The 18,391-nt window shown below is 30.2% G+C and overlaps 5 protein-coding genes across 5 annotated transcripts; all 5 read left to right on the top strand.

Annotated features, from left to right (window-relative positions):
• LOC109361809 (F-box protein At1g80960-like) lies at nt 1,901–2,542 on the top strand. Its single transcript, XM_019607346.1, has one exon. The coding sequence runs from the start codon at nt 1,901–1,903 to the stop codon at nt 2,540–2,542; it is 642 nt and encodes a 213-aa protein (XP_019462891.1).
• On the top strand, nt 10,125–10,871 carry LOC109361810 (putative F-box protein At1g67390). The gene has a single exon (XM_019607348.1). It carries the CDS (start codon nt 10,125–10,127, stop codon nt 10,869–10,871), a length of 747 nt encoding a protein of 248 aa, XP_019462893.1.
• LOC109361794 lies at nt 10,859–12,328 on the top strand. Its single transcript, XM_019607330.1, has 3 exons — nt 10,859–10,975; nt 11,654–11,794; nt 11,906–12,328. The coding sequence occupies exons 1-3, from the start codon at nt 10,910–10,912 to the stop codon at nt 12,218–12,220; spliced, it is 522 nt and encodes a 173-aa protein (XP_019462875.1). The 5' UTR covers nt 10,859–10,909; the 3' UTR covers nt 12,221–12,328.
• Nucleotides 15,662–16,721, top strand: LOC109361811 (F-box protein At1g80960-like). Its single transcript, XM_019607349.1, has one exon. The coding sequence runs from the start codon at nt 15,684–15,686 to the stop codon at nt 16,719–16,721; it is 1,038 nt and encodes a 345-aa protein (XP_019462894.1). The 5' UTR covers nt 15,662–15,683.
• LOC109361795 lies at nt 17,330–17,977 on the top strand. Its single transcript, XM_019607331.1, has 2 exons — nt 17,330–17,523; nt 17,618–17,977. The coding sequence occupies exons 1-2, from the start codon at nt 17,428–17,430 to the stop codon at nt 17,939–17,941; spliced, it is 420 nt and encodes a 139-aa protein (XP_019462876.1). The 5' UTR covers nt 17,330–17,427; the 3' UTR covers nt 17,942–17,977.

Consider the following 18,391-nt stretch of genomic DNA (forward strand, 5'->3'; position numbering starts at 1 on the left):
ATAAAATTCTTTTAAGGCATAGAAATGAGAGGCATCTAACAAAAATAAATGGTGTATAATACAGTGATAATATAAAATATTGTTACACTATCGCTACATACATTTCTTTCTTTTAATTTTTTACTACTTACAATTTTTTTTAATCATATAATTGTTCCAAGGGTAGTTTTGACATTTAACAAATATTATTATTTATCTCTTCTCATTTTTACTATAGCAAACAAACGAAAGATAGAAGAAAATACAGATTTCTCATCTTTTTCTTTTCTCTTTCTCTTCTATCAAACAATAAGAAAATGAGGAGGAACCCGCTTACTCTAAGAGTAAAACTTACTCCCAATCTTAGCCATCAATTCTAGGGGAATCCAATGGTTTGAATTAGTTATTAGATTTAAACCATTTCAGTTCATAGAATTGATGACTAGGATGCACTATACTTATAGTCTATACTTACAATCATCACTCTAAGAAAATACACTATACTTATAATCTTAAATAAGTTTAATACATAATATCTTTTATGCAATCTATGCAAATTTGTATTGTAGCAATATAGAAACAAAGTTATGAGTTGTAGACATTTACCATATATAGAATATAACATTGACTTTGAGTTGAGTTGAAAAAATACATGTATTCAACAATATAACGTATATAATTTTTTCATTTGATCTATTGCAATGTAAATAAATTCTAATTAGTAAATATTACAATTCAGTTTTGGTAAAAAATCTCAACCTACATTTATTGTTTGGGTCAATTTTCATTAACACAATTCCATATCATTATTAGGAAATTTAATAAACTTAGATTTTTTTAAATTTTAATCAACACGAAAAGAAGAAAGATATTTTGTGAAATTTTATTACAAGCTGACACATGTCTTTCATGGATATATAGATGAACAACCGTAACACAACTTTCCTCTCCCATTCTCACATTTTTCACCATAGTATTGTCTTAAATGTTGAATCCTATAATTTCTTCATTGATGTTCAACCCAAAAAGAAGATTAGAAAAGAGATCAAAGGTGGAGTTGGAAATGGGAAGTGATGAAATACCAGATTTAACCAAAAAAGTACCTGCAAATGTATTAAGTCACATCCTCACTTTTCTTCCACTTGATGAAGCTATAAGAAGTGGTATCCTTTCAAAGAAATGGAAAGATCTTTGGAGAAATACTACACACATAGAACTGAATGAGAAGAAATTGATAAAGCCTTTATCACAACTTTTAATTTCAAGAAAATTTGTACCAACCAAAGATGTTACAAAAGGAGCTAACAGGTATGCTCTTCTTGTGTATAGAATCATGTTTCATCACTATGGTGACTTACCTAGTTTCCGCATTTTGCACTTATGGAAGAGTCTTTTGCTTGGGGAAGTTCAATCTTGGGTTGAGTATGTGCTNTAGAAACAAAGTTATGAGTTGTAGACATTTACCATATATAGAATATAACATTGACTTTGAGTTGAGTTGAAAAAATACATGTATTCAACAATATAACGTATATAATTTTTTCATTTGATCTATTGCAATGTAAATAAATTCTAATTAGTAAATATTACAATTCAGTTTTGGTAAAAAATCTCAACCTACATTTATTGTTTGGGTCAATTTTCATTAACACAATTCCATATCATTATTAGGAAATTTAATAAACTTAGATTTTTTTAAATTTTAATCAACACGAAAAGAAGAAAGATATTTTGTGAAATTTTATTACAAGCTGACACATGTCTTTCATGGATATATAGATGAACAACCGTAACACAACTTTCCTCTCCCATTCTCACATTTTTCACCATAGTATTGTCTTAAATGTTGAATCCTATAATTTCTTCATTGATGTTCAACCCAAAAAGAAGATTAGAAAAGAGATCAAAGGTGGAGTTGGAAATGGGAAGTGATGAAATACCAGATTTAACCAAAAAAGTACCTGCAAATGTATTAAGTCACATCCTCACTTTTCTTCCACTTGATGAAGCTATAAGAAGTGGTATCCTTTCAAAGAAATGGAAAGATCTTTGGAGAAATACTACACACATAGAACTGAATGAGAAGAAATTGATAAAGCCTTTATCACAACTTTTAATTTCAAGAAAATTTGTACCAACCAAAGATGTTACAAAAGGAGCTAACAGGTATGCTCTTCTTGTGTATAGAATCATGTTTCATCACTATGGTGACTTACCTAGTTTCCGCATTTTGCACTTATGGAAGAGTCTTTTGCTTGGGGAAGTTCAATCTTGGGTTGAGTATGTGCTTAAAACTAGGGAAGGGGTTCAAAAATTGAGCCTTGAGTGTGAGCTTGATAATGGAGAAATGGGAGAGTGGTTCCTATTCAAAGATGACATTCCTAAGCTCAATTTCTCAAAGGGGATATTTCAAAGTCTAGGTTCGCTTGAAATGATTAACTACAATATTAATTGTTCAAATGCATTTGTTGGCTGCAAAAACCTTAAAACCCTAAAGCTGGAGAAGATCAACTTGGCTGACAGGATCATCAACGATATTCTGAATAATTGTGTAGTGTTGTAGAACTTTACTCTGAATGAGTCTACTGGATTTAACAAACTCATTATCATGAAATAAAGTCTTAAAGTTTTGAAGCTCCAAGGTCTGTGTGTGGATAAGCTAAAAGTTTCATGTGAGAATCTTGAAGTTTTGTTGCTTGATTCTTTAACTTATCCTACAAATGCTGCAAGCATCTATACACCAAACCTGAAAACATTCAGTTCTTATTATTACTCATTGTTTGGAAACATGCATGCTATAAATGAAGGGTACTCTATTGTGAAAGGCTGGGAAATTCTCGAACATTCTGCAGTGGTAAGTTTCTTTGAATAGTTTTATTTTCTTAACTACATCAATTACATTATAATATATCTTAATCTTTTACTCTTCTAATATAATGTTTTAGAAACTTGTTTGACCGAACCCTGTATATAGTAGCCATGGTTAATCCCTAAGATTGCTTTTCAACCTCATTTAAACAACCATTTGTTGAAAATGCTAAAATATGGATTGCACTTCTAATTTTATTTGAGTTTCTCCAAATTTAGTTTGACATGACTTTGAATTATCTAAGGGTATGTTTGAGCTAAGTTTTTAGAGGGAAATGGAAGGCTTTAGAATCGTCTCACAAATGTATATTATTATTCTCAAGCCTTCTATTTCTATTCATTTCCTTCCAAAACTTAATTGAAGCAACACATAATAGGAGAAGACCCAATTATATGGATTGAACTTTGTTGACATGATATTTATTGGGCACATTCATGTTATTGTTCTTACTTAAGTAGGTGATATGAAACTCCATATTGTTGTTTGTGACATGCTCCCTCCTTATGGTAAAATTCCCTCTTTTTTCATATTGTCATTCAACTTCTCCAACGGTGGAACCATGAATCATCCTTGACTATCTTGTCTACTTGATCTTTAAATCACTTCTTCTATGTATGATTATATATTTCATTTAGTATATATATTAATTTGCTAACCTTTTCTTATCTATTTCCTAGGTATATTCAAGCAACAACATTTTTAAAAATTTATCAACCTTGTCAATGGATTTGGATTTGAACCACATAAGAGATGCACATGATCTTTATTCTGCATTACAATTATGTACTTCTCTACAAGTTCTTGAAATTTCTCTACCAATATGTAATATTATCCTTGAGTTACAATCCTTATATTAATATTTTGTTGGGGAAATTTCATTATTATCCAAGTATATATGATGCATAATATACTTTTGCTTCACAGGATATTGAGAATCCAATTATTGGTAGCCCTAATGACTATGATTTTCCATATCCTATCTCAATGTTTTGGGAGAAACAAGAATTGTGCTACTGTGTACATGAAAAGCTGAAGTTTGTGTAGATAAAGGCATTCAAAGGAAATGAACTAGAAGTAGAATTTGTGAAGTACCTAATAGCAAAGGCCACAATGATGAAGAAAGTCACCATATTATGCAATACCTTAACGGAAGATGATGAATATTTGTTGTCACTACCCAAAGCTTCTAACAACTTTCCATCAATTTGAAGGTTAATACAAGTAATATTATGAATTGATACTTTTTTTATGAAAGGGATGTTTATCCTTTAACATTCCTTATTAGGCATGTTTCTTACTTTCTTTGTTTGGTTTATTTCAATAATTTTAATCTCCTACTGATAGAGAGAAACTTGATATGAATAACTTCAGGAAGAAATTTATCGCTTCAATTTAAATGTCACTGAAATGTGAACAATATATTTATAATAATTTGGGGTTTCTCTTTAGTGAAATATTATGCAATGTGATTTTAATATTCTACAGGTGAAAATGAGTCAAGTTAAGATCAACTCGATTTGTTTAGGATCGACTTGAGTCGAGTTTTGAGTTATGTTCAATGCTGAATTATGTTTTCAGTTCGACTTTGGCTCAATTAAATTTTACGAACTTTCGAGCGGGTTACTGAGCTCAAATCTATATCGCTCACTAGCATAATATAGAGAAAATACTGGTGGAATATACATGTACATGTTTGATAAAGTTTGTGAAACCCTTATTATACATATGTCACTCATCAATCATCTCCTCTCATATCCTTAACACTTCCTATACCTCTTGAAGCCCTCCTCCAATGCCCCCTGATTGGATCTCTTACCTTCCTTTCCCTTCAATTTATATTATTTAATTTTTAGAACTCTATATTGTCCTTTTCTCTCCAGACTAATCTTAATCCTTACATCGATAACCAAAACTCTATTTTGGATTGTACGTCAAGCTCTATTAATGTATGAATTTGTAGTATACAAAGAGGAAGGAGCATCTATACTCAACCCTAATTTACAGTCATACACATCTCATTTCTCGATCTTGTATTACTAGTGTACCACCACTTAAAACTTGAAGCTTCTAATTCCGTTACCATTTTCCCAACAACTAAGTTCCTTGTGGGCATATAAAATTGGTCAACCTCATAATCACTGTGTCTACTATTTACATTGATTTACATGTGAGAGTGTGTATATTTCATATTTATGTTCATATCCTAGACTGACAAAATAATTTCTTTACATGTATGTTTAACATAAGCATTGTAACCCTTGCTTATTATTTACTAAATTTAAGCGATATTGGAGTGGTCTTTGCTCCTTTAATACTATAACCAACGATACAATGCTTTCCTTTTAAGCAATGACCTAGTATTAATATTATCAAATGACTGATTTATATTATAGATATTTAACAAAGTTCTATATTTTTTTAGACTATGTAACATAATCTCTACATTTTATCGTGACTTAGCATCAACTACGTATAGGATCAAACACAAGTTGGTTTTTTTCCTACTACTATATGCAACATAATAGAATAACTCTTCGTGGTGTTTCAATTCTATTTTGTAGTATATGAGAAGTGTACTTACTAATCATAAAGTCTAAATAATATTTAGATCAAGTTAATATTTCCGTTTCTATGGGTTCATTCGTTGTATCAATAAGATGTTGGTCTTGTGATGTAAAGCCTTGCTACATCCTAAGATCTTCAAAAAGTCAAAGATTCTATTCCTGGGAGTGACACTTGTTGGAAGGAACAGTCACATACCTCGTACGAGATTAGTTCCTTATCCAAAAGGGTGAGGATATACTCTTGGTAGTACTAAAAAAAGTTCCGTTCGTTGTAATATAGGTCCTCATATTCAAATAAGTATCTTAATTAAATCTAAAGTAAATATAGAAATTTTTTGATTAAGTTTTTAAAACTTTTGCTTGTAGGGCTTTTTAACTGTAGGAGACATTTCAAAAATGTTTTAGAAGTAGATTCACTGTAATAAAGTTTGTAATCCCTAAATCCTAACCGACAAATAGGAGTGTAAAATATATTGAGTGTCACAAACAAGTAGAGAAAAATATTTTTATCATATCCTCAAAGACTTATCAAGATTATAGAATTTCATGGGGTGATAGAACCACACACATTTGAGCATAAATTAACACACACTATTGAGCATAAATTAACTCCTAAGGTAGGAATAATACACTCATGGAGTGGTAAAAATACACATAATTGAGCATAAATTAACACCTAAGGTGCTTGCACTTAGTTTCTATGAACTAAGTGAGCTAAGCTCTCTAAAACCTATCAAAATAAAGATTACAATTCGAAATGGTAATAATGTGTGTCAATGGTTTGATTTTGAAGCCTTTAAATAGTTGTATTGTGTAGGCTTCTATGCTCAGCGTACCACTTGTGCACTGAGCGTGGGATCAAGATGGCTAGGTGTGACTCTTGGACACACTAGTTAGCATTGAGCGGGACTTTCTGCGTTGGACACACCACCCATTGCACTCTACATGATCATGCACGTTGAGTGTATCTGAGACAAAGAGTTTTGATCGAATTCTTTTAATTTAGATGCTCAACACTTGATGTGCAATGAGCATGGCTCTTCTTCCGCTGAGCATGGATTTGGCAATGAGTGCATCTATCAGATGCTGTATTTTTCGGTGAACGTGATCTTGACGCTAAGCTTGAACGAGATTTTCCCAGAAACTTATAATTTTTTGCTCTTTCTTCTGGATTAAGCTATAAAACCACTTAGGGATAATATTTAGCTAATCAAACACGTTTTAATCAAATATAAGTACATATTTAATAATTTGAGTTGGTCAAAGTGTCATAAATTTAGTGTAAAATATCACATCAAATTGGCAATTACAAACTATCCTCAACTTAAAACCTGAGTTTTTCCCCAAACAAGAGTGAAGTTGAGTTTTTTCAAAAAAGAGATGATAGGGTTTTTCAAGAAGGACTAACTCATTAAGTTTCATAGTATGCAATGAGGAACATGTCAATCACATAAGTAAGCAAGTGTACTAATTTTTTTGAGAACAATCCAAGTATAGTATCTAATTCATACAAGTCATTCCTAGCTATGTACTCAATTGTGAACTTCATTACTTGAATAATTCATATGTCAATAAGTCAGGAAGTGTGAACTCTCAATAGTGTTTGTAGTCTATAGGTCTATATCTCTCACACACATACAATAATTAAACAACAAGTAAGTTTTGGTATTATATCAAGATTAATCAATAATGATAGATGATATAGATTACTAAGTCTTTCAAGGGTTATAATGTGGCATGGCCACAAGAGACTTAGTTTTTCTAAATACAAAATAGGTTCTTCTTGTCTAAGTGAGCATATTGGAACTTTTTATGTACTACTTGAGTTACAAGCTACTTTGTTTTCCTTTTTCTTTACTTTTCTCCACCACTCATACTTTATTTGTAAACTCTTTTGTTGGGTAATTCTTTTTGCTTTATAAGATGAATGGTGGTCAATCCACCTCCTTTCCCACTGTTTTCCCATATATCAATTTCTCTTTCTCCCTAACTTGCTTACAATTATAACATTTAGCTCTCTTAGCGCACTAGAACAAGGACTATATAATATATTTTAATCTAGCTTATAGTTGCAATAAAATTATTGAGGCTCAAAGGGGTAGCAAGAAATAATGATATTATTTGGGGCGTGTTTAGGCTATGTTAGATATACATATTTTTATACTAACAATATTGTTGAAAAACAATAAAGAAGACAAAAACAAATTTTATTTATAGAATAATCAATCTCCAAAAATGTATCATTTGATGGTAGACCACGTTTTAGATGTATAAAAAATATATAATTGTCTTTGCGAGTGATATGCATAATTGAGAATTTGCAAGTGATATTGTAGTAGAGGTATATATAATATGAAAACTAAACATTAACATAAATAAATAAATAAGAAAGAAAAATAATATCAACTTATTCAACCTACTATCTTTCTATGGATTGTTTGATTTATTATTAATTGACCATTTGTAATTAATACACACCAGAGACATTGTTTTAATAATAGTTTTCTTATTAGAACAATTACATAGTTGAGGTATCTCAATTGACTTATATTTGATTAAGTTTTTCATTCGGAAAGTCATATGTCCTTAATGAACAATTTCAACTTTTAAATTATGATTAGCCAATGATGTAGACGACATGGAAAACTGAAGTACAAGGATTGCTGAAACAAGTTAATTGTCGATAAAACAATTTATTTAACTGACATTTATTTAGCTAAATTATTATTTAGCTAAAAGATTAGTGAACTTAATTAAAGTAGTTGGAAAAAGACATTCTTTGAATCTATTATGTTTATTTTTCCAATATCATGAAGAATGACGATTGTTGATCTATAACAATTATATAACAAATTAATGAACAATGTATACACATAAGGTTAAATATAAAATGCGACAAACACTTTAAATGAATAGTAATAATGTTAAAGTATTTTCTTTAGCCACACTTTAAATAAAAAGTAATAATGTTAAAGTACTTGTTTTAGCCTGTTTTTATGAAAAATTATTATTGATGGCTAAAGGGTAAACTCAAGTAAACACAAACATGTTAAAACTTATCTACAATTTTTTTTTTAAATTTTAAAAAATTTATTGACTAAAAATTATTTTAATTATTTTAAGTTTAGGAAAATGTCCAATCTATTGTGATTTACAATTTTTAAATATATTTTCTATATATAAATATATACAAAATTGTCAATACACTGAATCATATCAATTGTTTATAAACAACATTAATTTTTAACTTAATAAACAACAAATGTGTTGTCTTGCTAAGAGAAAGTTTGTAGAAATACATTTATACCACCCGATTTGTCTAGCAACTTCATAAAAATCAAACAATCTACCTTTCTTTGCGCCAAAGGTATATATGATGAATAGCTTTGGTAAAATTAAATGATTTTAATATTATTAACTAGGTGTTGATATAGTGGTGTAAGGTCTTGTGGATTCCAGGATTACTAAAAGGTTAATGATTTGATTCTTATGAGCAACACTTGTTGAGAGGGGCAATCATAAACCCCGAAAGGGATTAGTTCATTACCCAAAAAGGTGTAGGGATACCCTTTGTAGTTCCAAAAAAATGATTTTAATATTTATCCACTTTTAGTATAAATTTTTATACTATCAGTAAATTATCCATTATTCATGTGTACTAATTTTTACTTTAAGAGTTCATAATGATTAATATATCAATGGGAGATCATATCTTAGTAGCATGAAAAACTTTTACCCTTTGTTTGGTAGGGTGGATTTAGGGAAGAGAGAGAAGAGGGAGAGAGAATTTAAAGAGAGATGAGGAATCTCTCCTCTTTGGATGAGAAGATAAAAAGAAAGGAGAGATAAAAAATGTATGAGTCCCACAAAAATTCTTTCTCTCCACTTAAAGAGAAGAAACTGAGAGAAAAGAGTAATTTAATGCAAAATATCAATAATATCCTCTATAACCAAATTTTACATATTCTTTTCTACTTAATTCATAATAATCTTTGTAATAAATTATTGGTTAGTAATTAAAAATAAAAATTATATATATCATAATATTTAAATATATTAATTTTATAGTGTAATATCTATGCATTGGAAGTATAAAAATTCATACTGAGTCAGTACATCATCAACAACTTATTTGTCTTTTTTCATTTAAGAGTCAATGGTGACTAAAAATGAAAGATAGAAGAAAACACAAATTTATTATCTTTTTCTTTTATCTTTCTCTTCTACCCAACAATAAGAAAATACACTCTACTTGTTATAATCTTATCTCTTTCTTTCTTATCTTTTTCTCTCTATCCACTTTCTCGTCTTAAACCAAATAGATCCTAAGGATGTACATATATATTAAATAATTATAATACATAATATATTTTATGCAATCTTTACAAATTTGTATTGTAGCAATATAGAAACAAAGTTATGAGTTGTAAACATTTACCATATATCGAATATAATATTGATTTGGTTTTGGTAAGAAATCTCAACCCACATTCATTGTCTGGTCAATTTTCATTATCACAATTCCAAATTATTATTAGGAAATTTTATAAACTTACAATTTTTTTAAAATTTTAATCAACACGAAAAGAATGAAGATATTTTGTGAAATTTTATTACAAGCTGACACGTGTCTTTCATGCATATATAGATGAACAACCCTAACACCACTTTTCTATCTCATTTTCACATTTTCACTCATTTTATTATCTCAAATGTCGAATCCCAAAATTTCTTCATTGATGTTCAACCCAAAAAGTAGATTAGAAAAGAGATCAAAGGTGGAGTTGGAAACGGGAAATGATGAAATGCCAGATTTCACCGAAAAGGTACCTAAAGATGTATTGATTCATATCCTCACTTTTCTTCCACTTGATGAAGCTATAAGAAGTGGTATCCTTTCAAAGAAATGGAAAGATCTTTGGAGAAATGTTACACACATAGAATTTGATGAGAAGAAATTGATAAAGCCTTTATTACAACTTCTACTTTCAAGAAAATCTGGAAGAACCAAAGATGTTACAAAAGGAACTTGTTGGTATGCTCTTCTTCTACATAGAATCATGTTTCGTCATTATGGTGACTTACTTAGTTTCCGCATTTTGCACTCATGGGAGACTATTTTATTTAGGGAAGTTCAATCTTGGGTGAAGTATGTGCTTATAACTAAGAAAGGGGTTCAGAATCTAAGCCTTGAGTGTGAGCCTGATAATGGGGAAATGGGAGAGCGTTTCCTATTCCAATATAATATTCCTAAACTCAATTTCTCAAATGGGATATTTCAAAGACTAGGTTCACTTGAAATGATTAATTACGACATTAATTGTTCAAATGCATTTGTTGGCTGCAAAAACCTCAAAACCCTAAAGTTGAAGAAGATCAACTTGGATGATGGGACCATCAATGATATTCTGAATAATTGTGTGGTGTTGGAGAACTNAGCATCTATACACCAAACCTGAAAACTTTCAGTTCTTATTATTACTCATTGTTTGGAAACATGCATGCTGTAAAAGAAGGGTACGCTATTGTGAAAGGCTATGAAATTCTTGCACATTCTGCAATGGTAAGTTCTTTTGAATAGTTTTGTTTTATTGACTACATCAATTACATTATAATATATCTGAATCTTTTACTCTTCTAATATAATGTTTTAGAAACTTGTTTGACCAAACCTATATATAGTAGCCATGGTTAACCCGCTTTTAAACCTCATTTAAACAACCATTTGTTGAAAACGGTATAATATGGGTTTCATTTATAAATTTTATTTGAGCTTCTCCAATAATTAATTTGAGATGACTTTGAATTATCTAAGGGTACGTTTGAGTTAAGTTTTCAGAAGGAAATGGAAGGCTATAGAGTTATCTCACAAGTGTATTTTAATGTTCTGAAGCCTTCCATTTCCGTTCATTCTCGTCCAAAACTTAATTCAAGCAGCGCTTAATAGGAGAAGACCCAATTATATGGATTGAACTTTGTTATTTATTGGGCTACATTCATGTTATTGTTCTTTCTAAAGTGGGTGATATGTAACTCCATATTGTTGTTTGTGATATGCTCCTTCCTTATGGTAAAATTCCCTCTTTATTTATATTGTCATTCAACTTCTCCAATGGTGGAACAATGAATCATCCTTGACTATCTTGTCTAATTCATCGTTAAATCACTACTTCTATGTATGATTATATATTTCATTTAGTATATATATTATTTTTCTAACCTTTTTTTATCTATTTCCTAGGTATATTCAAGCAACATTATTTTTAAAAATTTATCAACCTTGTCAATGGATTTGGACTTGAACCACATAAGAGATGCACAAGATCTTTATTCCGTGCTTCAATTATGTACTTCTCTACAAGTTCTTGAAATTTCTCTACCAGTATGTGATATTATCCTTTAGTTACAATCCTTATATTAATCTTTTACATTTGAATAAATTTCATTATTATCCAAGCATATATGATGCATAATATATACTTTTGCTTCACAGGATTTTGAGAATACAATTATTGGTAGTTCTAATGACTATGATTTTCCATATCCCATCTCAATGTTTTGGGAGAAACAAGAACTGTGCTATTGTGTACATGAAAAGCTGAAGTTTGTGTACATAAAGGCCTTTAAAGGAAATGAACTAGAAGTGGAATTTGTGAAGTACCTAATAGCAAAGGCCACAATGATGAAGAAAGTCACCATATTCTGCAATACCTTAACGGAAGATGCTGAAAATTTGTTGTCACTACCCAAAACTTCTACCAACCTTTCCATCAATTTCAAGGTTAATGCAATTAATATTATGAATTGATACTTTTTTTATGAAAGGGATGTTTATCCTTTAACATTCCTTATTAGACATGTTTCTTACTTTCTTTGTTTGGTTTATTTCAATAATTGTAAGATCCTGTTATGAATAACTCCAGGGAGAAATTTATCACTTCAACTTAAATGTCACTGGAATGTGAACAATATATTTATAACAATTTGGGTTTTCTCTTTGGTGAAATATTATGCAATGTGATTTTAATATTCTATAGGTGAAAATGAGTCGAGTTAAGATCAACTCTATTTGTTTAGGATTGACTTGAGTTGAATTTTGAGTCATGTTCAATGATATTTATGTTTTCAGCTTGACTTTGGCTCAAATAAAGTTTACGAACTATCGAGCGGGTTACTGAGCTCAAATTAATGTCGCTCACTAGCATAATATAGAGAAAATATTGGTGGATTATACATATATATTTTGGTAAAGTTTGTGAAACCCTTATTATACATATGTTACTCATCAGTCATCTCCTCTCTCACATCGTTAGCACTTCCTATACCTCTTGAAGCCCTCTGGTTGAATGTCTTTCGTTCCTTTCCCTTCAATTTATATTATTTAATTTTTGAAGACTCTGTATTGTCCTTTTCTCTCTACACTAATCTTAATCCTTACATCGATAACCAAAACTCTATTTTGGATTGTACGTCAAGCTCTATTCATGTATCAATTTGCAATATACAAAGAGGAAGAAGCACCTATACTCAACCCTCAACCCTAATTTACTCATACACACCTCATTTCTCGATGTTGAATTACTAGTGTACCACAACTTAAAACTTGAAGCTTCTAATTCCGTTACCATTTCCCCAACAACTAAGTTTCTTGTAGGCACATAAAATTGGTCAATCTTATAATCATTGTGCCTCTATATATCATATTTATGTTCATATCCTAGACTGACGAAGTAGTTTCTTTACATGTACCTTTCACATAAGCATTGGAACCCTTACTTAGTTTTTACTAAATTCAAGCGACATTGGAGTGGTTTTTGCTCCTTTGACACTATAACCGATGATACAACGCTTTGCTTTTAAGCAACGATCCAATATTAGCATTATCAAATGATCAATTTGTATTATAGAGATTTAACAAAGTTTCATATTTTTTGTTGACTGCATAACATAATCTTTACATTTTATCCTTACTTAGGATCAAATACGTAAAAGATCAAACTCAAGTTGGATGTGTTTCTACTACTATGTGCAACATAATAGAATAACTCTTCATGTTTCAATTCTATTTTGTAGTACCTCTTGATTATTTAAAAAAAGAGGAAGAGAAGTAGAATCGTAATATTAATGGAATCAAGGTGATAAAAGTTAATATATAGATCAGATTTAAGAGAAGTGTACTTACTAATCATAAAGTCTAAATAACATTAAGATCAAGTTAATATTTATGTGTCTACGGTTTCATTTGTTAGATCAATAAGGTGGTGCTCTTGTGATGTAAAGCCCTGTTAGATCCCAAGATCATCAAAAAGTCAAAAATTTCATTCTTAGGAGGGACACTTGTTGTGAGGGACAGTCACACATCTCGTATGAGATTAGTTCCTTACCCTAAAGGGTGAGGAGATACTCTTGATAGTACTAAAAAAGTTTCATTCATTGTAAAATAAGTCCTCATATTCAAATAAGTATCTTAATCAAATCTAAACTAAATATTGATTTTTTTAATTGTATTTAAAACTTTTGCTAGAAGGGATTTTTAACTTTTCGAGAACATTTCAAAAATGTTTTGGAAGTAGATTCAATGTAATAAAGTTTGTAATCCCTAAATCCTAATCGATGAATAGGAGTATAAAATATATTTTTAGTGTCGCACACAAGTATAGAAAAATATTTTTACCATATCCTCAAAGACTTACCAAGATTATAGCCTTTCATGGGTGATAGAACCACACACATTTCAGCATAAATAGCATACACAATTGAACATAAATTAACACCTAAGGTAGGGATAATACACTCAAGGAGTAGTAGAATTACACATAATTGAGCATAAATTAACACCTAAGATGCTTATACTTACTTTCTATGAACAAAGTGAGCTAAGCTCTCTAAAACCTATCAAAATAAAGATTGCAATTTGAAATGGTAATAATGTGTGTCTTTGGTTCAATCTTGAAGCCTTTAAATAGTTGTATGGTGTTGGCTTCTACACTCAACGTACCACTTGTGCACTGAGCGTGGGATCCAGATGGCTAGGCGTGACTCTTCGACACATTAGTTTGCATTGAGTGTGTCTTTCTATACTGGGCACACCACCCATTGCGCTCAACATGATCAAACACATTGTACAATTGTCAAACTTTAATAAGCTGTCATAATGACCTAAAAAATTCATTTCCTTATTCATTGTAATACATTGTCCATGGACTTATTTTATTATAAAACTCAAACTCATTACCAAGAGTTGATGAATTCTTCTTGAGTAATCATTAATTCTACAAACATTTAATCATATACATTATTCATTCAAATAACGTCCTAAGATATTGTGTGTCGGAAATCAAAGTATAATAAATAACATGTTAATTATTATGTTAATCTTAGGTCAAAGAAAACTAATTCATTTTGTTCTTGAAGATTTCCTATTGACAATTTTAGGTAACCTTAACTATTATAAATTCCCAATTGAGTCATCTATATGTGCAACTTAATAAAGGATGTCTATTAATATTTATCCAATAAATACTATCACATATATATTGACCTACCTAAGTCATTGATGTCCTATTCTCAATGATTCTTTAATAAAAACAATTTAGAATAAAAATTATAAAAGGCATATCTCTCATTTATTATAATCTCTATTACAGTAACAAATCTTTATTTTTATTCATATAATAAATTTAATTAAATAACAAATATAATAAAAATAAATAAATACAATTATTTTAATTGTATTAATGACAAATTGAGTGTTGTACATAAATATACAAATATATTTTCAACGACCTTCACTTATGGATTTGGAAATAAGCAATTATTCAACAATGTATACAATTTTTCATCTTATCTGTTGCACTTTAAATCAATTTCAATTAATAAAATTACCAATCATTTATTGTATGAAAAAAATGGTAAGAAATCTTAACTCAGGTTCATTGTTTTTGTGAATTCTCATTAACACAATTACATATTATCATCAGGAAAATTTAATCAACTTAGAAAAATAATTAAGTGTCCACTATATTACAAAACCAAACACATAAAAGAAATATTATCAACAAAATATAGTTCTAGTGGTATAAGGCCTCGTTGGATCCTTAGAAAAACCAAAAGAATAATATTTTGATTCCTGATAATAATATTTATTGGGAGGGACAACTATAATATACACCGAAAAGGGAATAATTCCTTACCTAAAGGTGTTTAATGCATTTATACAACAAATCCTTTCATAGATGAACAACCCCACACCACATTTTCCGCTCATTGTAATGTCTCAAATGTATAATCCCAAAACTGCTTCAATAACTCACAACTCAGAAGCTGTGAGATCAAACATGGACAAGGAAATGAGAAGTGATGAGAAGACAGATTTCACAAAAAGTGTTCCTGATGATGTATTGAGCTACATCCTCTCTTTTCTTTCAATTGATGAAGCTGTTAGAAGTTGCATCCTTTCAAAGAAATGGAAAAATCTTTGGAAAAATACTTCACACATAGAATTCAATTCAACAAAAATGATAAGGCCTTTATCTCAGCTTCTACTTTCACGAGAATCTCAAACAACCATGGATCTTAAATCCATTACAAAAGGAGTTTCAAGGTATGGCTTTCTTGTGTATAGAATCATATTTCGCCATATTGGTGACCTATGTAGTTGTAGCTTTTTGCACTTATGGAAGAGTCTTTTATATGGGGAACTACAATCTTGGGTTGAGTATTTGCTTAGAAATAAGAAGGGGATGAAAAATCTGAAGCTTGAGTGTGAGCTTGATAATGGAGAAATGGAAGAGTATTTCATATTCAAAGATGACATTCCTAAACTTCATTTCTCACATGGAATATTTGCTACTCTAGGTTCTCTTGAATTGATTAACTACACAATTAATTGTTCAAATGCATTTGTTGGCTGCAAAAATCTTCAAACCCTAAAGCTGGAGAGGATCAATTTGGATGATGCGACCATCAATGATATTCTGAATAATTGTGTCGTGTTAGAAAACATTAAGCTTAATGGGTCTACTGGATTCAAGAAACTCATTATCATAAACCAAAGTCTTAAGGTTTTGCAGCTCGAATGTCTATGTGTAGATGAGCTAAAAGTTTCATGTGAGAACCTTGAAGTTTTGTTCCTTGATTCTATAATTTGTCCAACAAATGCTGCTAGTATCTACACACCAAACCTGACAACTTTCAGTTCTTATTGTTACTCAAAATTTGGTAAAATGCATGGTGTAGATAAAGGGCACTCTATTTTGAAAGCCTGTGAAATTCTTCAACACTCTTCAATGGTAAGTTCCTTTCAATAGCTTTATTTTTATGACTATACCAATTTTATGATAATTTATCTTACNACCGAACCCCGTATATATATTAGCCAAAGTTAAGCCTTAAGATTCCTTTCATGGAAATTTTATAATTTGGGTTTCACTTATAAACTCTATTGTGAGCTTCACCAATATAAAACATATGTTGACATGCCTGACTTTGAATTATTTGTAGTGTTCAATAGGAGAAGATTCATGTAAGGTGGATTGAACTTTGTTGACAAAAACAATTTTAGCTACATTTATTGTTCTTTCTTTAGAGGTGCTATGTAATTCTTTATTTTTGTTTTGTTACATGCCCCCTACTTAAGGCATGTTTCTGTCCTTTTTTATATTGCATTGTCATCCAACTTCACTAATAGTGGAACCATAAAATCATACTTACCTCTCTTGTCTATATTGCTTCTGTGTATGGAACAAATATTTGATGTCTCAAAGCATTTCTCATAGTTTGTCTATATTAATGGAAACATGTCATATCAATTAAAAAAAATTAAAGGTTCATTATTTTTTATATTTTTGCATCATTGTGATTGGTGCGGGATATACTTTGAAACAACATATCCTTGTTCCTATGTATGATTTTGTGTGTTCCATTTAGTATATATATTATTGTGCTAACCTTCTCCTATCTATTTCCTAGGTGTATCCAAGCTGCAACACTTTTAAGAATTTATCAACCTTGTCTATGGATTTGGATCTGAATCACATAAGAGATTCCAAGGATCTTTCTTTTGTCTTACAATTATGTACATCTCTACAAGTTCTTGAAATTTCTCTACCAGTAAGTAACATTATCCTTTGTTACAATCTTTTACATTTGAAGAAAATTCATTATTATCCAAGTATGATGCATAACATATAGTTTTGCTTCACAGGATTTCGAGAATCCAATTATTGGTAGCTCTAATGACTATGATTTTCCATATCCCATGTCAATGTTTTGGGAGAGACAAAAATTATGCTACTGTGTACATCAAAAGCTTAAGTTTGTGTACATAAAGGCATTCAAAGGCAATGAATTAGAAATGGAATTTGTGAAGTACCTAATAGCAAAGGCCACAATGATGAAGAAGGTCACCATATTCTGCAATACCTTAACGGAAGATGCTGAAAATTTGTTGTCACTACCCAAAGCTTCTACCAACCTTTCCATCAATTTCAAGGTTGGTGCAAATAATATGGTGGATGAATTTTCCTAACATTAAAGTTATTACAATGAAAAAGATTCCGAATTCTCAAATAATACTTTAGGAAAGCGATATTTATCCCTAAAAATCCTTATTAGATATGTTTTATCCTCCTTTCTTTGGTGTATTTCTAGATATTGTAACTTCCAATTAATGGAGAGAAACTAAAGGCATGAGTAATCATTTAAGTTTTAATTTCAAGAAACATTATGCACTTCAATGTGATTTTAATTATACATCATTGTATTCTAAATATAAATATATATAGGGAATCTTTTTTTGCTACTACCAAGCGTATCGTCTCACCTTTTGGGTAAGGAACTAATTTCTTTCGGGGTTCATGACTGTCCCTTTTAACAAATGTCACTCACATGAATAGAACATTTGACCTTTTGATCATCATGTAATTGGAATCTTTCACCACATAAAAACATTTTAACTATTTACAAGTTAGATATATTT

This window comes from Lupinus angustifolius, chromosome LG12 (assembly GCF_001865875.1).
Source record: "Lupinus angustifolius cultivar Tanjil chromosome LG12, LupAngTanjil_v1.0, whole genome shotgun sequence".
Taxonomy (NCBI): domain Eukaryota; kingdom Viridiplantae; phylum Streptophyta; class Magnoliopsida; order Fabales; family Fabaceae; genus Lupinus; species Lupinus angustifolius.